This window comes from Mya arenaria, chromosome 15, assembly GCF_026914265.1.
Source record: "Mya arenaria isolate MELC-2E11 chromosome 15, ASM2691426v1".
NCBI classification, from domain to species: domain Eukaryota; kingdom Metazoa; phylum Mollusca; class Bivalvia; order Myida; family Myidae; genus Mya; species Mya arenaria.
The window spans coordinates 642,558-668,561 of record NC_069136.1 but is presented as its reverse complement, the minus strand read 5'-3'; the positions used below and the strand labels follow the sequence as shown (position 1 = coordinate 668,561).

General features: G+C 36.4%; 1 protein-coding gene across 2 annotated transcripts; it reads right to left on the bottom strand.

Moving 5' to 3' along the window:
• Positions 1-201: 201 nt before the first annotated feature.
• Positions 202-21,240, bottom strand: LOC128220316 (L-lactate transporter-like). 2 transcript variants are annotated; one of them, XM_052928674.1, is made up of 12 exons: positions 21,102-21,240; positions 19,998-20,187; positions 18,720-18,846; positions 18,009-18,151; positions 10,276-10,402; positions 10,021-10,109; positions 6,205-6,325; positions 5,019-5,141; positions 4,630-4,750; positions 3,770-3,858; positions 3,115-3,214; positions 202-783 (listed from the first exon to the last, which is right to left on the bottom strand). In XM_052928674.1, the coding sequence occupies exons 1-12, from the start codon at positions 21,202-21,204 to the stop codon at positions 728-730; spliced, it is 1,389 nt and encodes a 462-aa protein (XP_052784634.1). In that variant the 5' UTR covers positions 21,205-21,240; the 3' UTR covers positions 202-727. The 2 variants fall into 2 exon arrangements, with proteins under 2 accessions (XP_052784634.1, XP_052784635.1); XM_052928675.1 differs by having other exon boundaries at positions 10,021-10,100.
• Positions 21,241-26,004: the final 4,764 nt, after the last annotated feature.

Genomic DNA, 26,004 nt, shown 5'->3' with positions numbered 1-26,004 from the left:
CGACAGCTCTTATTGTTCGAACGTTGTCAATCAAAAAATATCAGTTGACCAATAAAAGCGCTATATTTTGTAAACAACAATAGCAAGTGCTTATTATCCAATGGTTGAACCGAGAAAAGCCCGCCATACAACTTCTACTGATCAATCTATACTCTCCTCGAAGAGGGTTAACGAAAATATAGCTGGCATCAACATTTGGTATTAGTTTAAACATAATTTTTATTTAATTCATCAAACATCAGATAATTAAATTATATGTTTAACGTTTTCTATTGGAACGAATTAAAACGAAAGCATGTCATATTCGTGCCATTGGGTATTCACAGTCATATTACTAGGCCGTCGACAAACATATTTGTGTATACAGTTGCTATGAGAAACATGTAGATAGAGTATTGGTATAAGCACAAACAACAAACGTATATCATTTTCCAAATTATTTTCACTTGTACACAAATAAGACGTTTTACGTCCTTAAATCGTTTTGTATGCATCCAGATCGAATTTTTAAAAGCGTGTAACCGTTCAAGTATATTTCTACTATAGTGTTGAAACAGTTGTGTTCTCAAAAAAATCTCAATTTCCCGGTCTGCAAAATTAAAAAAAAGAGTTTGGATCGATGAGATAATTCTTTGTCCACTTCATGAACCAGTTTCAGTAGTCCGATCTGTCAACTGAATCATGACCTTAACTGATTAATCTTCATTTGTCCAGCTGTAAACTGTAGCTATATAGGATTCCCCCTTTGATCTTTGCCATCAAATAAAAACGAAATGAAGAAAGCTGAAATAAAGAACCACGGCTATTAAAACGATTTCACAAAGTCACATTAGAAATAGGAGTGTTCGCCATCAACAGCAATAATCAAAGCTGCGACCATTGTCGTATGTCTGTTGTCTATGCATCGTGTGTTTGTTTTTATGTGTCGCTTGTTTGTTGTCTATGCGTTGATTGTTTGTTGTCCATATGTCGCTTGTTTGTTGTCAATGTGTGGCTTGTTTGTTGTCCATGCGTTGATTGTCCATGCGTTGATTATTTGTTGTCCATGCGTTGATTGTTTGTTGTCCATGCGTTGATTGTTTGTTGCCCATGCGTTGATTGTTTGTTGTCCATGCGTTGATTGTTTGTTGTCCATGCGTTGATTGTTTGTTGTCCATATGTCTCTTGTTTGTTGTCAATGTGTCGATTGTTTGTTGTCAATGTGTCGCTTGTTTGTTGTCAATGTGTCGCTTGTTTGTTGTCCATGCGTTGATTGTTTGTTGTCCATGCGTTGATTGTTTGTTGTCCATGTGTCGCTTGTTTGTTTTTCATGTGTCGCCTGTATGTTGTCCATGTGTCGCTTATATGTTGTCAATGTGTCGCTTGTTTGTTGTCAATGTGTCGCTTGTTTGTTGTCCATGTATCGCTTGTCTGTTGTCGTTTGTGTGTCGCTTGTTTGTAGTCCATGTGTCGCTTGTTTGTTTTAATGGGTCGCTTGTATGTTATTTATGTGTCGCTTGTATGTTGTCCATGTGTTGTTTGCTTGGTGTCCATATGTCGCTTGTTTGTTTTTCATGTGTCGCCTGTATGTTGTCCATGTGTCGCTTATATGATGTCCATGTGTCGCTTGTCTGTTGTCTGTGTGTTGCTTGTCTTTTGTCCATGTGTCGCTTGTCTGTTGTCGCTTGTTTGTTTTAATGGGTCGCTTGTATGTTATTTATGTGTCGCTTGTATGTTGTCCATGTGTCGTTTGTTTGGTGTCCATGTGTCGCTTGTTTGTTTTTCATGTGTCGCCTGTATGTTGTCCATGTGTCGCTTGTCTGTTGTTCATGTGTCGCTTGTCTGTTGTCTGTGTGTTGCTTGTCTTTTGTCCATGTGTCGCTTGTCTGTTGTCTGTGTGTTGCTTGTCTTTTGTCCATGTGTAGCTTGTCTGTTGTCTGTGTGCTGCTTGTCTTTTGTCCATGTGTCGCTTGTCTGTTGTCCATGTGTCGCTTGTCTTTTGTCCATGTGTCGCTTGTCTGTTGTCCATGTGTCGCTTGTCTGTTGTCTGTTTGTTGCTTGTCTTTTGTCCATGTGTCGCTTGTCTGTTGTCCATGTGTCGCTTATATGTTGTCCATGTGTCGCTTGTCTTTTGTCTGTGTGTTGCTTTTCTTTTGTCCATGTGTTGCTTGTCTTTTGTCCATGTGTCGCTTGTCTTTTGTCCATGTGTCGCTTGTATGTTGTCCATGTGTCGCTTGTCTGTTGTCCATGTGTCGCTTGTCTTTTGTCCATGTGTCGCTTGTCTTTTGTCCATGTGTTGCTTGCCTTTTGTCCATGTGTTGCTTGTCTTTTGTCCATGTGGCGCTTGTCTTTTGTCCATGTGTTGCTTGTCTTTTGTCCATGTGTTGCTTGTCTTTTGTCCATGTGTTGCTTGTCTTTTGTCCATGTGTCGCTTGTCTGTTGTCTGTGTGTTGCTTGTCTTTTGTCCATGTGTTGCTTGTCTTTTGTCCATGTGTCGCTTGTCTGTTGTCCATGTGTCGCTTGTCTTTTGTCCATGTGTCGCTTGTCTGTTGTCCATGTGTCGCTTGTCTTTTGTCCATGTGTAGCTTGTCTTTTGTCCATGTGTCGCTTGTCTGTTGTCCATGTGTCGCTTGTCTGTTGTCCATGTGTCGCTTGTCTGTTGTCCATGTGTCGGTTGTCTTTTGTCCATGTGTCGCTTGTCTGTTGTCCATGTGTCGCTTGTCTGTTGTCCACGTGTCGCTTGTCTTTTGTCCATGTGTCGCTTGTCTTTTGTCCATGTGCCGCTTGTCTGTTGTCCATGTGTCGCTTGTCTTTTGTCCATGTGTCGCTTGTCTGTTGTTCATGTGTCGCTTGTCTGTTGTCTGTGTGTTGCTTGTCTTTTGTCCATGTGTCGCTTGTCTGTTGTCCATGTGTCGCTTGTCTGTTGTCCATGTGTCACTTGTTAATTAATTGCCCAGATATGGCCTTAGATCCTTGAACCATGAAATGACCACAATTAGTTGTGTCATGTTGTTTCCGTTACATAACTCAATATATGTATAATGAACTCATTATTTCAAGTGTGTTCATTGAAAGTTGTTTCTATTTCTTAAACAACTGTAATTGTACTTGCAAAGTAGTAAAAGAAACCCCTACCTACGGTCCCCATTGCACCAGCCAAGAGAAATAGTCCATGCCAACCCAAGGTGCTCTGTAAGTTCAATCCAATAAAACCAGAACTAATCTGCGCTACAGTCTGAAAAAAGAACAGCATAAGATTTTATTGTCGATCTTTATCCACCATTCTACATTGGCAACATTTTGGGTTCACTTGCTGATTGAGAAATGAGTACTTTATTGCAAATTATCGTCTTCAATTATTAATAATACTTTATTCTTATTCTGTATTTTCATACTTAGAATGCAAAACTGGCCTTCGAGCAAACTATGTTCTTATAGTTATTGTTATTAGTTTGTATTCCACAAGACCTATTTGCAAAACGGATTATACAACTTAAATCATACTTCGGACACTCCGAAGCATTTATCACAACTAGGATTTATAAAAAAAATCTTAGTTTAAGGATATTGTGTCGCTCGTTGATATAATGACCCCTCAATCGTTAAGTATATGCTGGATGACGGGACATCATATGAGGACGGACAATTTGACCAATCACCATTGCTTGTCCAGACATGCCATTATGAGAGTATTGACAAGTACTATTCTGATGACCTACATCGGAATACGAGCCATAAGCCATAAATTAATACAAAACAGCATGAAAACATATAAACATGGAGTACTTACAAGAGCTGCGAAAGTTAATCCTAAGTTTAGGGCAATATTGTCCAATCCAAATAGCTTTCCAAATACTGCAGGTCCAACAACAAAAACACCTGAAAATAAACTTGCTTGACTAACTCAACACTTATTTTTGCCTACATGTATTTAAATGTTTAATTTTATATTTATATAAGTGAAGATATTAAAAGACCGTGTCAACTCTCCCTATTCGTATACATGCATACATAGGTTTGTCTAGACTCACTTCTAAGCCCAAGCACAGAACAAAAATCTTGTTAAATATATGGTAGTTGACGGCTGTCGTTTATCGATACAATTTGCTGAATATACCCGCGATCTGACTACGAATATAGCGCGTGTGCCTTGCACGTAATATGTTTGCGGGGCACAATCAAGGACTGAATGATTTGTGTGAGAGATAATCAATGATGTTTATACATTAAAACACATTTAAATTAAGATGTTCTACAGATTTTTTCCTATAATTTGCTAGTTGATATTCCGGATTCCACACGAAAAAAACGGTATTCTGGATTTCAGTCTAAATATAAACGGTATTCTGGATTTCAGTCTAAATATAAACGGTATTCTGGATTTCAGTCTAAATATAAACGGTATTCTGGATTTCAAAAACGATGGCGTGACACTCAAGGTATTCAATACAAATAATCGACAGTGCCTTAGAAGAACACTTTTGTAAACAGCGAATTTCTGAATTAAGAAATATTCAGCAGAGTCCATTGATTATAAAAAAAACCTCCTTCCCAACAAATTAGAAACACAGTTTATATAGTGATTGCGAACACAATTCAACTAGATGTTTGTCACATAACGGTTTGAAATAATTGTTAAATAACACCTACCACAATAACAAGCATAAAGGCAGCAGATCCATAAAAGATAGGCGTACTTTGGCAGATCCTCCGTGAAAAGTAATGTGCAACAAAAACAAACGAACCCTGTACAGATGCATTTCACAGCCACCTGAGGTAAACAACAACACTTAACTGAGGATCACATGAGAATAAAACGCCCAAAAAACAGGATATGGTATCGATGGGCTCAAGGTCATGCATTTATCAAATCGTTTTGCATTGTTTATGCGTTTCATATTTAAATAAATATATCTCGATACCTTATATGGCTTATAGCCATAGTTAACAATTTAGATGTTAGTGGAATTTTCAGTTGAACCTTTACCAAAATGCTATAATCAAATGCTTAGTTTCAAAAATAAATGACGTCTGTATACCTGGAAACCATATCTATCCATAACAAATCCCCATACTGGTCTGAATAAGCAGTTGAATATAGAGGACAATGATCCGATCCACGCCAGAAAATGGTCGTCGGAAATAAACGTCTGCCCGTACGCCTGTAGGTAGATTATACACGTGGTTAAGGTTGTAATGACATTGAGGGACACGCTCGTTGTATGGGTTATGCACCAGTCAATTGTAACCACGCCCCCCTCCAGGTCCGGGGGTATGCCGGGGATAGCCGGGGAAATGGGCCGTGTTTTTACCTTTCAGATGCCCCGCAGTGCCGGGTGAATGCGGTGGTTTTGTCTTTGCGTCAAAAATGGCTGGGAATGGGCCTTACTTAGAGTCCCTGGGGTGCGCGGGCATTTGGCGGGGATTTTACCAGCAGTTTGTCCCCGCAAGACGGGGATCTTACCCGGGCTTGGCTGGACCAAAAGTCCCCGCTATTCCCCGGACTTTGGGGGCCGTGGTTATAATTGACAGGTGCATCACCAACTGTTTATTTGGTGCAACACCGCGGTTCCGACTTACCAACTGTTTATTGGGTGCAACACTCTACCGGATAACCAACTGTTTTTTTGGCGCAACACTCTACCGGATAACCAACTGTTTATTGGGCGCAACACTCTACCGGATAACCAACTGTTTATTGGGCGCAACACTCTACCGGATAACCAACTGTTTATTGGTTTTCAACACTCTACCGGATAACCAACTGTTTATTGGGCGCAACACTCGACCGGATAACCAACTGTTTATTGGGTGCAACACTCTACCGGACAACCAACTGTTTATTGGGCGCAACACTCTACCGGATAACCATCTGTTTATTGGCTGCAACACTCTACCGGATAACCAACTGTTTATTGGGTGCAACGCTTTACCGGATAACCAACTGTTTATTGGTTGCAACGCTCTACCGGATAACCAACTGTTTTATTGGGTGCAACACTAGTCTATCGGATAACCAACTGTTTATTGGTTGCAACACTCTAGGCTGTCCAGTTAGCACAGTGGTTAGCGCATTCGCTTCTCACCAAGGCCGGGAATCGAACTCAGTTCGCATCGACGAGAAGCGAGTGAACTAACTAGAAAACTAAACAAAAGGCATCGTATCGGATTAACAAATGTTCATTAGGTGCAACAATGTACCGATTTTTCCGTTGAGATACATACCTTGTATAAACCATTTACAAAGGTCATCCCTCCGTACACAAGGAACAATATAACCACCCATATCCAGGAATTCTTGTTTGAAAGCATCGTCTTCAATACCTCGGCAATGGAAGGCTCTGGACTGAAAGAAGACGTTTTAAAGTCAAATAAACATTGAACACTATACTTGCATGTAGCGTATGGGAACCTTAGCTTGGACTATTGCTATAAAGTCACATACGCATTAAACTGTTGAATTGCATGTTGCTAATGGTAAGTCTTGGTCGATCATCGACTGCTCAAATGCGAAGGATTCCTCATACATACATGGGTCTCCGGAGACGTCGTATATGGCATCATGACTGTAGCCGGTGTGGATAAGAAAATACAGATTAAAAATATGAACGCTTTGAAGGCTGTGCATGATGGTCAACTTCCCGTGTACCCGGACCCGACCTTCCCGTGAGTCCAGCCGCCACCTCTGTCTGAACTGTCTCACAAACTCTTTCATCCATTATGTGTGCTGTTTCCTTATGGTGACATTGATGATATTTTACCCATTGATAGGTGAATTGAATTCGCATGTACATATTTGACACGTACTATATGGCAAATATCCTACCTTTAACCTGTATTCCTGTTGAAAGATAGACTTAGTGTAGATTACTGCAAATGTATTCTTTAATTTTTATCTCGAATTGTCAATGAACATAATTGCATGGAATATAATTCCCTTTTCCCATATAAGTTTATTAAAACTGTTATAAGTTCACTTTTATTCCCACTGATAAATCCATCACTGGCCTATACACTGATATAAGCACGAATGTCAAAGCAAAGTACATGTGCAGTAGTCTAAATCCATAAGGGCAAGCAAAACTTCTTATATGTGCTCTATACTGTATTCGTTCACAATTTAAGTTACTCGATGAAAGTATATATTTTTTCTTAAAAGCTTGCTAAGGTTACATTACCAAAGGCAAACGCCAATGTAATCAAGCAATCTTTATATTCATTGTCTCCATTAACTAACCATGATTTTCATGCTTTGATTTGTCCCGTATAGTGGAATGTGTTAATTTAATCAATGTTGGCGAATTATTTGTTTTATTAATTAGAACATTACTCACAAGTTAAAGCTTTATTATAGTTTACCTAACTGGATAGCGAAATATCCATCAAATTACCATTTTAACTTATTATATATCGATCAGAGATATTACTTTAAACTAATAATAGTATTTGCATTTCCTATAAACTTGAGGAGTTGAATTTTACCACAAGAATCACGATTTTTGACAGGGTCAGCTAGCTGGTCACCTTGCTATTTATTGAATGTATATGTAATTGTTCGACCAGCTTAGCAGAGTAAACCGTAAATAAACCATCGTGCTAATTCAAAGTTTGAAAAATGTATCTGTTCACTTTCAGTTCAAATAAGTCAGCTTATATAGATTAACAACGACTTTTAAATACCTGAACTTCCTTCACTCTGCGAAATTAACTTTGCTTTTTTTACTGCAAGGTTTATTATATGCATTACATTGATTATCTGTTCAAGAGAACCGGTACTGTTTACCCACTGTTCTATGGCAGGATACTGTATCTATCCACTGTTTTTTCTTATTCCTTCCATGTTATGTTTCTTTAGATATGTGTCGCCATTCCATTCCCCCTTTGTTTTACATTCGGAGCTCCTCGGCCATTTTTTTCAAAAACAACCTCGGATGTATGCCGGTACATCTGTTGAAGTAGTCCGTATTTTTTTGAATAAAAGCATTAATTAAATGTAGTGTTTAAGAGTTGTATTCATTGCTCTCAGTTTAAATTGATTGACAGTGAAGTGTATTATTGCAAACATAATTACGATTCCCAAGAGTTAAGTCATAAATTTTAACTACTAAATAAGATTACTACGCGATCTATTTGCAGCGGACTTAAATGTACCACTTTTTAAGTATGTAAACCGTCCATATACATCCGAGGTTGTTTTTGAAAAAATGGCCGAGGAGTTCCGAATGTTTGTTTTAATGTTGAAATCCCCACAGTTCAGCTTGCCACGTACCTGACGCAGATTATCTTACCAAATGGGTAATGATTTGATGTCATGGAGGGCAGCTGTGGGATTATTTAATTATAGTAGACAGCTAAGTAAAGCTGTTAGTTGTGCGTTCAACCTAGTATTCATTATATTTGAAATGTTGCTTTTGCTACTAAAACGCGTAAATCAGGTGAATCGTTATAGATATCAAATTCATGCTCTTTTACACAGCATATTAATTACCACTCTAATTTGTCAATATCAGTTAAGTGATCGTTACAGTTGCAAATACGATAACCATGGCATAGCTTCTGCCTTAGATTTTTGGCATTTTTTCTTACTTTTTTGCTGTTATACCGTGCTGGCGATGTTGAACTTAATCCAGGACCTATAGTTCACAATGAACACTGTTTATCTATTCTGCATCAAAATATTAGAGGTATTCGCAACAAATTAGAGTACATAAAGAACAATTTCCTTGACTTAGACATTGGTTAAGGAATTCCAACAATTATCAGTCATTAGTTCGAAGAACAGAAATATATGCCACATCAGTTATTCCCTCAGCTTTAAGTATTTGGAATGATCTTGATCAGGCAACGAGAGACTCGGGATTCCTTATCAGATTTCAAAACGAAAATTAAAGTATTATATAAAGCACCAACAATACCAACATATTACACCAAAGGTGAACGATTTGCTTCTGTTCACCATGCACGTATGCAAAACAAATGTAGCAATCTTAACGCTGACCTCCATTATAATCACTTAAAGCAAACTCCTTCATGTGAATGTGGAGCTGATATTGAAGATGCCGAACACTTCCTGTTCCAGTGCAAAATAACATTTAATAGAACGTTTAATAATGTTTAGGGAAACCCGTGCCTTCCATCCACTTAATGTCGACAAACTATTGTTTGGCCTCGACAATTTAACCGATGAACAGAATGAGTTTATTTTTATACAAGTTCAAAAATACATAAAGAATACTAAACGATTTTTGTTATAGCTGTCATTCCAGCAAATTAAAAAGGGGGTAATGGCGACAAACTTTTTCTTTTTTTCCCCTTTTCTTTTGCATTCTTTCATTAACATCGTACCATAGTTGAACTAAGCTCATTTACATATAATTTGTATACACCAGAATTTTCTAAACATAGCAGTTTGTATCACAGTGACATTTTTAAACTGTTATGCCATTTCTTTTTGTTGATATAAGTCTGACAAAACGGGGAGGGCCGATTTCTAACGTTGTAATAACTTGTGGCCCAACCCTTTTGTATATTTATACATATGTGCTGAAATATTTGCATTCAAATGTGCTATGTAAACTTGTAAACTATATGCAATAAAATATGATTAAACTGATTAAACTGACTAGTCAAATGATGGGCAAACATAACCTTAATGATAAGGCCAGTAAAGGCAAAGGTAGGTAAGTATGCATAATTTTATTGTATTTTTTTAGAACCGGGATTGTGTTCAAAACTGACCTTTATTAGGGTATAGTTTTAATGTAGAAGCTTTTAATATTTAAAAGTTAAATTTTGATATGTTCACCCAAATGCATTCGTTAATTTAGGAAATTACAAAAATGCACATATCGGGGCGAAATATTGGGTCGGTCGGGTCAGTGGACATGGGATTAACTTTTAATGCGTCTCACGTGTGGTGACCGGCATGTGTGTAAACTATTTTTGAGCAAAAATGAATTAACATATAGCAATGATTTCATTACAGTTACAAACCTATGTAGGCGCAATAGATATGTATTCATTGACAACTTCCATCGTTACCTTGGAATAAGCCCCACTGTCTCGCCGTCTTTTTCTGTCCCCTTTTCATCTTCTTTATGGTCACCATTTGTCCCGGGCACCTGTTCGATCTTAAATGTACTGTTAATTGTTTTTAAACCAGTACAAATGTAAAATTTACCAAAGTACGAATTTTGAAAATACGTTAAACAAATGTTTCATTCGAATCATACAAAATTCGTTATATGGGCGGTATCAACACGCACGAGGCTTTTGATCTAGAAAATGTTGGCTTACAAGCATAGGTTTCCAGGAAGGGTTTGACAGAAGTAGCACGCCCAACGCCTGCATCCCGAGGTAAATCCCGCTTAATATGAAGAACAGGTTTGGCACGCGATCCAAGACGTCTTTGTTGGTAAAGAACCTATTGAAATTGAGGTAAAAACAAACGTTTGAGTAAAGATGGAGGGATTTATTTATAAAATTCGTCCTGCAGTCTATAAGATATTACCTTGGTGTCTCGTGAACTTACACCAGACACTGATCGACAGCTCTAATTGTCCAATAAGAAGATGGATTTGGCATTATTTGTAATTTCACAAAATATGATTATCGATAGTTAAAGCTGCACTCTCACAGATTGAATGTTTTGACAACTTTTTTATTTTTTGTCTTGGAAGGAGCCAATTTTTGCGAAAAATCCATGGAAACCAGTTATATAAGACTGCTGACAAAAACTTAGATCGCAGATTTTTATATATTTACGTTCAAAAAATGATGTTTTATGCATTTTTCTTAAACCGTTAGTAACGTTTTAAGCCATAAAACATTCATTTTCGAACGGAAATATGAAAATCTACGATCTAAATTTTTGTCAGCAATCTAATATCATTTGTTTGCAGATAATTACACAAAAAAATGCTGATTTCAAGACAAAATTTTATTTTTTTGTAAAAACGGTATATCCGTGAGAGTGCAGCTTTGTTTGCAGGTTTGTGCAATAACTTCTCGGCTCTAGAATTGGATTATTGTTATGATCGCCCTATCAAATATAGTAAATAACATATGTATAGGCTAATACGGTAAACGTTTTTGGACTAGGGCACTTGTGGCCTAGTTCATAGCCATAACCGCGATGTCTGCACTTTCAAGCCGCATCTGAGGGTTCACTGACGTAATGTATTCATACGCTGTATTTTGATTGGATTGCCGTTAGCGAATTTGAATAATCAAAGTAGTACCAGAACTGATTACAATCACAACATCCAATAAAAATAGTTCTCCTAACAATTCAAGCTAACTGTATGTTCTTTTAATGAAGCACAATAAATGCATACGTAGCGAGTGAGTTAATCGGGTTTACCACATGAATATTCTTGCATACGGTCAGATTATATGCAATAAGAATATGAACATATTGGAAAAGTACGCATCGAATTTTTTCCGTTCAATGCTCTGTATTGATATACTGGTACCCTCTTTCTCTTTTATCCGAAAAGAAATTGGTATCAGCTAACCGTGGTGCCCGTCGTGCATTCGACATGTCTTGTGAATTCATACGTATTAAAAGCGAATAAAGCGTGCGGTCTAATTAGAAAACAAACAGGAAAGTTGGTTTAAAAAAAGTAGTGTTATCCTTTGTATTCAATGTTGGTATTCCGAAGTCGGTCCCTGATCTTTTTTTCGACATAATTTGCATGTTTCCGTGATATTTTCTTTTCGATACAAAGTTTTTTTAACTAATCATCGCATGGCACTTAGCAATTTTTTAAATACAACATGATGTTTGGTATTTATTGTTCAAATACTATTAATGTTAACTAAAAACCATATGCCGCGTACCTGTATAACTTTATATTTTTGAGGAAAAGTAAATCAGGGTACCCGTCTACTTATTGACCTCAAAATTTACTCTGATCAGAGCGGCCAAATGATTCAGACATGTATGTTATCACTACTTCCGGATGTTGATGATGTGAATTTCATAGTGTTTTATTAAGGAAATTTATCAATAAAGCCGCCATTGAATGATTACCACCATCAAACGGATTTATTTTCATCTTACCGTGGGTAGCATTTTTAATTTGACACGTTAATTTTCAAGCAATACAAGTTCGTTTGAAAAAATCATGTGATTTCAATTTTGGAAATTGGAGATAAAAAATATCAAATATGCGCATACTTATTTATGAAGTTTCATTCGAAATGAAGCCAAATGTATGTATATGTGCACAGCATCTGTGAATAAGATGATTGTTTACCTATGTGCATAGAAAAATCTTGGAGCCACTCTCAGTGTAAGTACATGACATTGTGATAAACCATCGCCATTGATAAAACAATCTTGCATGCTCAATTTTGATTTCCTCTCTTATATAATGCACCGGTCAATTGTTACCACGGCCCCTCGGGGATATACCAGGGAAAAGGGCTGTGTTTTTACCTTTCAAGTGCCCTCGTAGCTAAAGAACTTCAGCGAACACATTATATATTACCTTTTTGGACGTGTTGTAAACATCAAAAAAAAATATCAACATTACAGTTATGGAAGCCAGAACTAGTGTCCTCGCAATGCTGGGTGATTGCGGTGGTTTTGTCTTCCCTCAAAATATATCAGGAAATTGCTTTTACCTTAGATCCCCGGGGTGTGGGGTTATTCACGGGATTTTACCACCAGTTCGTTCTCGCAGGGCAGGGATTTAACCGGGGATTGGCTGGATGGAAATCCAGGGGGGGGGGGGGCGTGGTTACAATTGTCTGGTGCATACTTTACTAGTTCTTTTTCTGAAGACGCTTTGTGCTCACTTTTTGTTTTCTAGCCAAGAATGAAAATCAAAAATCAGTCAGAGATACAGTATGGTGATGCATTGTTGTTGATAGATCAATATAAATTTGTGAAATATTTGAGGGAAAGGTATTTGGTTAAATAATTTACAAGTGTAACTTTTGAGTTTTTTTAACAATGCAGTGCCGAAAATTGTGGAGATATAATTGAATTTGTGTTACGGTAATTAATCAGTTGACTTGTGGCGTTTAGGGAACAAAATCAAAATATTCAATAAAGATCCCTTATGTTGTGGAATAGTAAAGTAATGAAGATTTAATCTCACAACAGTCTTTCTCAAATGCTGCCAAGGCTTTTTTATGCTTAGGAATATCTAACCTCGCGATGTTAGACCAGAAATCATCTAGGCATGAGCTTGGATCACTATGTATCATTATCCACCAGTCAATTGTAACCACGGCTCTCACATCCGGGGGTATACCAAGGATAGCCGGCGAAATGGGCCATGTTTTTACCTTTCAGGTGGCCCCGCAGTGCCAGGTCTTCCTGGAAAATACAGTATGGGTGGGGCTTAACCTAATGTCCCTTGGGTGCGGGGCATTTGGTGGGGACTTTACCATCAGATTATCTCTGTAGGTCGGGGATTTTAGCTGGGGTTGGCTGGACCGAAAGTAAAAGTCCCCGCTATTCCGGGACTGGGGGGGGGGGGGCGGGGCCATGGTGACAATTGACTGATGCATTAGCTTGTGTATTCAGATAAAGTTAAGATATTTAGTTTATTTATATAACTTAAACTTTGTAATCTAATTCAAAGATTTGAAAAAGGTATCCTTTATCAATAAACGCAAATATACATAAATGACTGTGCAAATCTGTTTGTATCATCCAAATATGAGTACCTTGCAGGGTGAATGTTATTTGTAAAAAATATACTAAGTGAGCTTTCAAGATTACTTTTCCAATCGCATACACAATGCAGTTTGAAACCTGAATAATTAAAACAAATCTTGGTTGTAGACCATTACTATTAAATATTTGATAAGTCACAGACATTATAAGGTACAGTTTAAAGGGGCTGTACTAAGTTAATGATGAAAAAGCAAAAAAAGAAAATTGTAGAAAATTGACATAAACTTGGTATCGATGTGTACAATTAATGCATTGAAACTTACTACTGATGATCCCCATAGTTTACAAATGATTTATTAATAGCAGTTATTTCGTGTTTTTCCATTAAAAATGATTACTAGGTATTGTCGTTCCAAGACAAAAATTAAAAAAGTTGTCATAATGAGAGTGCAGCTTTAAACTCATAATAAAATGTCAATGCACTTCATTTGACATAATTTTAAACAGATGAAAAAATGTTATTTTTAAAAAGCACAATACATCTTTTATGTGACCTTACATTATAATGAATTTATTCAGATTAGTGACTTTTCTTCACTTAAATGTGAACAAGAAAGCTTGGGATTGAACACTAAATGAAACAGGAATGAAATTAAATGAAAATATCATCAAATTTATACACACAAATGTTCTTTGATATACCAAAAAATGAAACTTTTTAGACATACAAAAAATTAACATTTACTAAATACGGTTATAAAAAATGATGAATACATTTGTAGGATTTGATATCCTACTAGATGTAACTCGGCTTCGTTCATTTTTCTAAACTTTCTCTCAGTGATGAGGAATAAATTTTATTCACTGCAGTTGTGTTTTCTAAGTTTATGAAAATAAGAACAATTGAAACAATTCATTAACTACTGTTGATCAGTGCAGATTGTGGGAGGTCATGGTTTATTTCAATGAACCACCAATAAGCCCTGCCAAAATTGGATACTGATTGGTCAGTCAGGTGCTTTTGGTAGGCATGATTAGCATGAATGTTAATTTTAACCATCATTTATGAATGTTTACACAATTATTGAATATTGAAATAACAAGCGAAATGTTAGTTTGAATGATGAACGCCATGAAATATGTGAAGTATTCAAAAAGAGACCGTTTATTTCAGCTTGAATGTGTAAATAATGAGAAAATTGTTAAGTAAAATTATTTATTGTTTATCAGGAAAATGTTGAAATCTCATGTTTAGGCCTATAGTGATCATACCTGATTGCTGTTATTGGCACTTATTGTAATATGTTTTATTCATTGCAATATTTATGTAAAACATCAATTATTATGTTGACTTAAGTTTGTAGATAAGAACTAATGGTATAGGTGATGTGAGAATGATCTCATAAGTCTTTAAAACCCCTTTTGGTATTGTGAGTTTTTTGCTCAAGTCTTGTTCAGTTTAGCTTTTGAAGATTTTCAAAGTAACTGCAAAACAAGTCCAGCTGTCTAGAAAGACTATGTCAAACCCTGACCAGATATAATTTCTTGTCTTTTCAAATTACCAACTTGGCAATGGTTTTATCATAACATAGGATATTGGTTTGAACATGTTAGTGTTTTTGTATGTGGAATGAAATATCATAAGTGGCACTAAATTGAACATTATAATTTATAGTTCTCATTGATATTACACATAGCCCCAAGTACATGTTGATCTAAGATTTAAGGCTTGGATGGAGTCAGGGCAAGAAAAATGCATGTTAATACATTGTACTTTCCAACACAAGAACTGTTTGTTTATTCAAGTAAATAAAGCAATCCCAACACCAAGGAACTGCAGTATTGCATAACCAGCTTAATTGACATTATGAGTTGGAGTTCAAATTGCTGCAATTAAAGGCACATCTAGTTTTCAGAATTATTCAAACTATGATTTAGCAACATTAATTTAGTTATATGAACTTCTTTTGCGAAATAAAAGCTTTTTTAGATTTACAAGGACGGGTGAAAAGTATTTGCCAAATGTACTGCAACACCTGATACCTGTTGCCTAGGAATCCAACAAATTATTGGCACTCCAAATGTTACAGTACTATTCAATTTGGAGTGCCTGAAAAGAAAGCTTCTTGATTCTACATTCAACATCTTCTTTCTGTATGACATATTGAACCAGGGAATCATGAACCTACAACCTTTTGCATCTATTGAGATAGGGAGCGTTCAGGACAGTGACAGAGGACAATACAAGAATGGACAACTGCTGCATTTATTGAGTTATCTAATGCATACAAATTAAGACGGAGAAAATAATTCTAAATTTTTCCAAACTACTTCCTTAAGCATCTTGTACATGTATGTAGTTGTCTTTTACAATGATTGTTCAAAGTTACAATGGCCCTGTGGGTTAAAGATGCTCTGTCCACGGGGTAACAGGTTTTGTACATAATAGGGTTATAAGTACTGCGTTTTGATCCAGTAGGTTGTATTCAACTCAAGAAGATTTTTGCAGATTCGGACACCACAAGGCACAAGCCGAGTAAAATCAAAATCTACAAAAAACTACCAGAATCAAATATGACATTCCGCCATATCCGGATCAAAACGCAGTTACCACATTTTAGCCTAAAATGTTATAATTATGGGAACTACTTTTATGCGCAGTCACCCATAGTCGCTTAGGTGTTAATCCGATCTGGTCATTGTTCAGTTTAATTTCGTCCCGTCCAGACGTCCAGTATTTGACTTAAAAAAAATGGCGGCATCAGAAAATGGCGCTCGACCGAAGACAAAGGCTTCGCGAAAAGTTCAAGAGGCCATTGAGTCTCTAGTGGAGGAGAACAAGGAACTACAAGAGGAGCTTGTGAATTTGACTCAGAAGAAGGAGACCTCTTACGACTCTCTGGATGCTTTACGTCGTGAACGCTCGGTTCTACAAGGGATGACGTCACCATTACGTCATATGTACTTCCGATTGAGCTAGCTTTGGGTGTATTTATGTATGAAGGACTAATCGAAAGTGTTTTTCATAAAAAATGCAGGGACGGGTTTAGTTATAGGGATGACGTCACCATTACGTCATATGTACTTCCGTTGTGTGAAAAATTCTCAATAAAAAAAAATGTTCTTATGATTGATAGACATGTTTTCACATGCTCAATTCACTGAAAATCAAAAATATCATTATTCCTGAAACTTTTATACCTTAAGTATCTATTCTTGCTTGATTTGTCATTTAGAGTAGAGATTAAAGCATAAACCGCTGCCCTTTAGTTGAAAGGTCATTTTGGAAGAAATGTCATGGCGGACGGTGCAATTTTTAGAGTTTGTTTTTCAAGTGGAGTGATTTTTCTTAGGAATAACTTGAACCCCCTTTTTATTGGCTTAAAAGGTAATTTAAAGCTTGTACTTTAAGAATATATGTGGTTATCATGGCCTGCATTTGCTCGAAATGCCTTTAAATGTTGTCTAAAAATGATATTTTACATTGAATTATATAGGGAATAACAATGGTGGTGTGTAACCTAAAACAGCAGATAGAAGAGCGGCGTACCGACGTCACAAGAGTGGTATATGGCCGTATTGCACTGGAGCGGAATATGGGTTAAAGTATTTTGTGATATGTATTGCATGTGGATTGATGATGGGTATAAAATAAAGAATAAAATTATGTTTGGTATTCCATTCTCACTAGCAGTGTGATGAACTGCTGATACCATGTTATGAAATTTGATGGTCAGAGTATTTAAAAGACATTTCAATAGTTCATACTTTATAAACGATATTCATCTCATCTTAGTCTACTCAACTTGCTTTGCTATGTACAAAAGTCTGCAGCAGTTATATGAATAGCATTAGACAGAAGGCAGTGCCTAATATTTATCAACAACACTAAGTTATCATGGAAACATGTTATATGAATTGAATACCAAGCACAAATTAAGAGGGAGAAAATAATTCTTCACTTTTTAAATAAAAACTACTTCCTAATAGCATTGTGTATGCAGTATGACATAGGTGTACAGTGTAGATGTCTTTTACAAAGATTGTTTAAAGTATGGCCCTTTGGTTTAAAGTTCCCCTGAAAAAGAGGTGACAGGTTTTCTATGTAGTATATATTTACATCATTGAAAATCTTCTCTGAAACTGCAAATAACAGTCCTTTGATATAAAAGGAATTGATCAAATTAAAGAAGTATGTGTGCCAACCACGTAAATTAATTTGTACAAGTCTGATTTAACGACTTTGAGAAATTGAAAATAACTATGACTTTATCTGATTGTATAAGAACGAATAATACTAAATAAATAACTTTGATATGTTACAAACAGTTACTACACAGTCAGAAATTCTTCATTTTCTTCAGTTTTACATGGTATAAGGCTATATGATTATTACTTATCCCCATTTTCGTCCTCATAGTCCGGTGAAAGGTTGTTCGGGTTAATGTACGCTGTAACGACCTGGTTAAATATCAACGCTCCTCCCCCGAACCCGCAAAGTATCAGACCCATAGCTACAGACGGCCATTTGACCATCCACTGTAAGTAATGGAAATGAAATAGTACATCCAACCTACGAAAAATACAAAAAGTAATTTAACGTAAAGTAGACTATAGAAGAGACGAGTAGAGTAGAGTAAGGTAAATAGAGTGGAGTGGAGTGGAGTAAAGCGGAGTGGAGTAGAGTGGACTTGAGTAGAGTTGAGTTGAGTAGAGTAGAGTAGAGAAGAGTAGAGTAGAGTAGAGTGGAGTGGAGTGGAGTGGGGTGGGGTGGGGTGGGGTGGGGTGGGGTGGGGTAGGGTAGGGTAGGGTAGGGTAGAAAAAAGAGTAGCGAAATGAAGCAAAGTTAATCAAAGACAAGTTAAGTAAAGTAAAGTACAGTTAATTAAGGTTAAGTAAAGTACAGTTTATTTCAGTAAAGTTTAGTAAAGTAAAGGAAAGTAAATTTAAGTAAAAACGTAAATTAAAGCAAAGAAAATATTAAGTTATGTAAAGCAAAACAAATGTCTAGAAAAGTAAAGTAAAGTTAAGTAATGTATTTTGTAGAGTATATAATAGAGTAAACTAGAATTAATTCAAGTACAATGGTACATGTGATAATCCGTACCTTTGCTGCCGTTTGTATTGGCGGCCCATATGCCCACGAGGAGCCCATGTTCGTTACACACCCGTATGTGATTGCAACCAGAACCAATGACCTCTTCAGGGAGAAGTGTGTGAGGAACACGCCCAAGCTGAAAGAATATTATAAGTCATATCATACATAGTGCAATAGGCTCGTGTGTGTTGAATAACCCGTTACAACTTCAACTTGCGAACTGAAATGTAAAACCTGCTACCGATACTGACCGTTTTAAGCCCATACCACCGACTACGGAAACTGACCGTTTTAAGCCCATACCACCGACTACGGATACTGACCGTTTTAAGTCCATACCACCGACTACCGATACTGACCGTTTTAAGCCCATACCACCGACTACTGAAACTGACCATTTTAAGCCCATACCGCCGACTACGGATACTGACCGTTTTAAGCCCATACCACCGACTACGGATACTGACCGTTTTAAGCCCACACCACCGACTACGGATACTGACCGTTTTAAGCCCATACCACCGACTACGGATACTGACCGTTTTAAGCCCATACCACCGACTACGGATACTGACCGTTTTAAGCCCATACCACCGACTACGGATACTGACCGTTTTAAACGAATTGTACTTTTTCAGGTTGCGCTTATTTTAGTATTTACCTAGAACTTTGAATTTAAAAATCATAACGTTTGAAATATTGAAATGCAATTTTGGACTTTTAAAAAATACCCTTTTTGAAAGTCATGTGCAGACCCGGGCCTATAGTGGAGATACGCCAGTATGTCTTTTTTGAATTTCGGAAGTTTATCATCCTTTCAAAGCTTTCTATTGCATCATCGATACTTCGAACAAAAGTTACGTCGCATTAATTATCATCTGAACTACGCTTTGAAACAGGACATTGAATCGGGTATCTCCATATATATATATATATATATATATATATGTCAAGTATTGAGATCTAATGATAATAACAATAACAATATTTATGTTATTCAGTTATTACAGACACAGATAAAACTGCGTATATCTTAGATGGATACAATTCGATTGAAATGCACAAACAATACAAAAATAAATATTTGAAATTTCAATTATTCTTACCTTTTAAATGTCTGATGTATTCTGTACTACATAAGTGAGTACTTACATACAGTTAGCCATTAAGTGTGTTACCATCGTTTTGATAGCTAATTTGCTGCAGACATGATGCAATTCATACCCGTTATCTAAATTAATTGAAACATGACGTTACACAAAAATAATGTAATAGAAGACCACTCACCAAAATATCAGACACCCAATCCCAGTGGAAACCCTTACACCGAATTTCCTGTCCATGATTCCCCCGAGTACCATTCCAAAAGGCCCCGTCAATGCAGCCGCATTGCTGATCCATAAATTGTCCACATTCTTTAGGCTGTGTTCATCAGTTCGATTTCTCAGGTAGGATATCATGTAAGGACTTATGTTGCCTACGATAAGATAAATATGCTATGTTTTATATGAAGATTATATGAAGATATAAACCATACCAATTACGTTTATCTGTTTAAATTGTAAAATATATAAACCGACTAAGCAGAATCTATGTATTTATGTTACGATTGTTTGGAATGCGTTAACTGATACAGTGATGTACTATGATAAGATATAACTCAACACAACATTAAGATTACCATTGCTATCGTTGAGTGATTGTTTTCTCAAGCCCCAATAACACATAACCTACTACCAACGCACGGCTTCCGACGAACAGTATTTTTAAGGTTGATGCGCGGTTTTGAACAGTTTTTCATTTGGCGGCGACTGGTTTAAGACAAATTCAGTCGCTTGTGGATCTGGGTCTTTGAATCTGCATGTGAAACCCTTTGTCGACCAATATGGCCGTAAACCATCGACAACTACTCGCGTACAAGTATTTCGATACCGAATAATAGTCGCCTATGAGTAGCCCGCCGGCTGCCGACTAGTCCTAGGCACGAATCTGAAGGTCAGACGTCGATAGCCAACTACTTTCACGACCTATCGCCAACGATTTGCCTACTTAATTTAATTATTATTTACTTGTTATTGGTCACCTCGGAGGCTCTAAGCTATGTGTGACTTGAGCTTAACCTGCCGCATTGTCGTTATGAAAGCTAAATTTGAATTTAAATGACAAACAAAACTGTATATATATATATATATATATATATATATATATATATATATATATATATATATATATATATATATATATATATATAAAACGCATAGAATACGTGTATTATTTAAATAACCAAAATGTGCTACTCGTATGTTGTTTATACCATTATAACAATTTGCCCTTTTTGTCGATAAAAAACGAGGATCAAATAACATGCTACTTTTATTATTATATACTTACCAAAGATGTAGAAACTTCCTATGCTTAGGTGGACACATATTCCTCCAAATATCACGATACTTGTCCGAAAATGCGACGACTGTAGTGACTTAAACATAGTCATTTAACTCAACTATTTCAACAGTGATATCCTACTTATAGTTTGACATACATCGACTTGTGATCATTTTGATTAAATATTGCTGATAAATGTTCGTACTGAATCAGCACATGATTTAATACAACAACTGTTATATATTTGATAATTATCTTATAAGAAGCAGATGTTAAATCATCTCATGCACTTATATTATCATACATCTGCTGCTTGCAGTTATCAGTAACATGCATGTTCAACCTATGCACCTTTGCTGTGATGCTCTTTGCATTGTTAATGTCAATACATTTCGTTTCTTAAAGGGGACATACTACTTGTAAGGCAATATTAAAGGGGACATACTACTTGTAAGGCAATATTAAAGGGGACATACTACTTGTAAGGCAATATTAAAGGGGACATACTACTTTTAAGGCAATATTAAAGGGGACATACTACTTTTAAGGCAATATTAAAGGGAACATACTACTTGTAAGGCAATATTAAATGCAGCACTATAGGTATACACTTGATAGATGTTTTCTTTTTCTTTTTTTCTAATTTTTATTCATTATTCTGTCTTAATCATTTGACTAAAATGATCAAAAAAAAATAAAAAAATTGTGAACAAATAAAACATATAAGCGATATTTTGGCGCTTTTTCCAATGGGAATTTTGTGGCCACGTAGTCATTAATGAAAGCTTTTCTGTTATTTCTTTTTATTTGCATCAATCTAGTGTTAATCTTTATTATACCCCCTTAATGGGTATTTTAGAATGACTCCTAGAAATAAAACATTCAGACATACCCTAAAAAATTAGCAAGTCGGGAATGATTTGACAAGCTAATACTCGAATTATCGAAAAGCATATATAAAAACATATGTGTATCATACAATAGAAAGGCACCCCAGCGTATCATAACCTATATAATACAGGTTATGACAGGCTATGGTGCCGAGGATGTATATAGAAAGGTTACTTTTAAGGAATGTTAAAAAGGCATTTGAAGTACTCCTATTATACTCCGTATGTATCTAGTTGTATCCATTGCACAGATCAATGTTTTGAGAAGTACTAGCCCTGCTAATCCATTATTATCATTTGCAAGTCATATCTCTAGCAGAATGTTTAATCCATTACTACGGCTATCGCTAAGTTCAGTATCTCGGCTATAAAAGATCGACCCGTATTTCATGATCAGTGTAAGATTTATTGTCTGTTCATTTGGTATAGTTCCATGTCTGTGTCTGATGCTGTCAATGGACATGCACAGTCGCCCTTGAAGACAGGGATCTTTCAGGAAAAGCAAACAACACATATGTTTAAACAACAGTCGTCTAAGGTTTTGTTTTTTGTTTGCCTCAACTCAAATGTCCTACTACTGTCCAAGTCGTATTTATTATAGGGTATTTTTGTTGAACGTGCAGCACTGTCAATGTTCAAGGGCTCAGTCGGACACTATAATGCTCTCATATGTTTTATGCAAATTGAATTTAACAATATTTATTTTGATATACAACATGTAACATTTTTCAATTTCAAGATCATCTCAGTTTGTGTATAATCCATGGATTAACTTGGTAATGTTTAAAAGGTAGAAATGTGACTTTTGCACAAAAGACAAGTTAAATATTAAGTAAGCTTTGAAGATGATACTATGTTTCGCTTTTATCACCCTGTCAAGCTTTGGTTCGAAGTTAAACTAAATGAGAGACCATTATTCTATAAGGCCCACACCAATTTGCATGGTAGATAACTGCTGTATGACATATCGAAGTTGACATGTATTGAGTTGTTTATCCTGTTCTATGGATATGGGGGAATTATTCGTGGAACATAATTCTTGGCCCTATATATCACCTTGTGACCCTACGGAACCAGATATATACATTATTTATACCGACTTTATAATGTGAGTGTCCTTTTCATTTATGCCCTAGTTTTAACAATGCATTAGTCAGTGTAAAAGTAATTCAATAAGATAGATGACGGAGTGTTTCTTTGTGGAATGTCGTATGTGCCATGGGTCAACTACTCTTATACACTGAACACTTGTGAGAATGTATGTTTAGGTATAATTTGGAGGATGGAAAACCTAACTTTACATTACCGATACTTCCAGCAATTACAAACACTTAGCAAAAAGTTAAGTAGTACTTAACCTTAAGGTTAGAAGTCTTATTATGGCAAATAGTTGGCAGTGGAATCAAGCATACTACATCAAAACAGCGTCATGAAAATGCTTTATTTATATAAACGTTTTACAAAAATACCACTTGAACATTAATTTTCTGCGGTGAACTATCCGTAGTTACCATTAGCAAGCCAACATTTTGGACAACAACTCGATTAAGCAAATTGATTTTACTTAAAAGTATAAAAAAATGGTCCGTGTGTATATAAACCTTCTTTTCGTTTTTCTCGTTTTTTTTACAATTGAAAGTAAAAAACGAAAAAGGAACATACAAATTCTTTTTCGTTTTTCTAATGATCGAATTGAAAACCAATTCTCTCTCTCTCTCTCTCTCTCTCTCTCTCTCTCTCTCTCTATATATATATATATATATATATATATATATATATATATATAGCAAGCCAACATTTTGGACAACAACTCGATTAAGCAAATTGATTTTACTTAAAAGTATAAAAAATGGTCCGTGTGTATATATACCGTCTTTTCGTTTTTCGTTTTTTATGATTGAAAGAAATAAACACTCTGAAATGTAGTCAGAAATCACGTGCATGACTAGTATGTGTATCAGTCTGTGGTGATGCAACCATTGCAACAGTACCATTACTTTTATAGTTTAAAGCGGTGTATGCGAATAACACCTAAAGACGTTTAGGGACGTTTTTATTTCCAAGCAATATACGAATAAACTCGATGCTCAGTTACTAAAATTATAACGGGTAAACCAATAAGCATTTTAATAGGCATATTACGTTAACTTATTATTTCTATCCTCTATTTATCACTTATTATGCACCATTCAATTGTAACCACGGCCCCCAAGATCCGGGGGTATACCGGGGATAGCCGGGGAAATGGGCCGTGTTTTTTACCATCCCGGTGGCCCCGCAGTGCCGGGTGAATGCGGTGGTTTTGCATTCGCGCCAAATATAGCGGGAAATGTGCCTTACTTAGGGTCCCTGGGGTGCGGGGGCACTTGGCGGGGATTTGACCATCAGTTCGTCGCCGCATGGCGGGGGTTTTACCCGGGCTTGGCTAGACCGGAAGTCAAAGTCTCTGCTATTCCCCGGACCTGGAGGGGCCATGGTTACAATTGACTGGTGCATTACTAAACCATAATGTATCAGGGCCACCCCCTTACTACATTCAACTGTATGAATACTATTTGGAACATTTCATTTAAAATAGTGTCACTCTGCCATGTCAAATGTCAACAAGTTCAGTCAATGACGAATAACTGTGGTTTTCATTAACTATGGCGTCATTCTGACCACAAGAATCTTAATTTCTGACCACAAGAGTCTTAATGAATAACCTGTTACAGATCTACTAAACAAAGCATTTGATAGCTCACGACGTGAAGTCGTATTCCGTTTAAGAATTGTTGTTCAATTAGAGAAATAAAATTCATCACTAGCCACAGGCATGCGTCCGGGTTAAAGTGTGGTGAGCAAGGATAACCTCAAACACTGACCGAGATTACAGAGTCCTTTATAAAGCTTAATTGATAATACATCTTCCTTTGTGTTAAACAACCTATGTGTATCACATAGCCAGCATTTACAGCTATGGTTACACGATACATGGTGTTGACACTTTCGCCGCTTTCACAAGTTAGGTGCACAATATTGACCTGCATGTCAACTATGACGGCGCCGGTCGCTATAAAACGATATTCGAGGTCCGCTATCAACCTCGCGCCCATGGAGTGATACGTATCTACTTTCTGTACCGACTTCTACCACGCAAACCACATTCGTTGGCATTGATCTTACAACACCTTTCGCTGCCTTCATTTCTACTGGTGATGAAACATACACATCTGATTATGGCATTGACGCAGCGAGTTCACAACCTGTACGGGTGACACTCTCACAGCACTCTCACAGCTTCAAGTTCCAACAACTTCACCGCCACCCGATATGCGTTCGTTTAATTGTGCAACTATTTAAGGATTAAAATTCGACATGTTGCATTTTATTGGGTCCGAACGACTCCACCAGCATTTTGAACAGCGCCATTGCATAACATACCCCAATAAAATGCAACATGTCGATTTTTAATACTTATATTTTTATTTATGTAAATCTACATTTCTGCTAAAATAAATAGATTATTCAAGAGCATTTTCTCTTTTTTCTTTCTCTCGTTGTTCTCAACGGTGGGTTAATTAGAACAGCTACCGTAACCTAATTTTATACAGCAATGAATGCGCAGATAAAATAGTTCCTTATTTATATGTTTATTTACTATATTTTCAAGGACAAGTATATTATAAATACGTATTATAACTGTATTACAACTGGAAAAATACAACTTGAGTTATGAAAAATTAACAATAAAAAGAAAACAACAAAAGTATCGCCACATACAAAGTTCTCATTATATCTCGCGGTAATACGCGATACTAGCGTTTGTTAGTCACGAGTTTTCAAATTGGAGAGAAATTCCAGTCAATTTACTTGTTGAGCGTTATTTTGAAGAATCAGTTGGTGTATGAATCATGTTGGAATACGTTTTAGACAAATCAGCAATGCATTGCCATTTCTTTGGAAGTTAACATTCAATTTGGGTGAAACGACAGTGGCGGCGGGTGTGGTAACCTGAACTTTCGCGGAAGGAAAGCCAG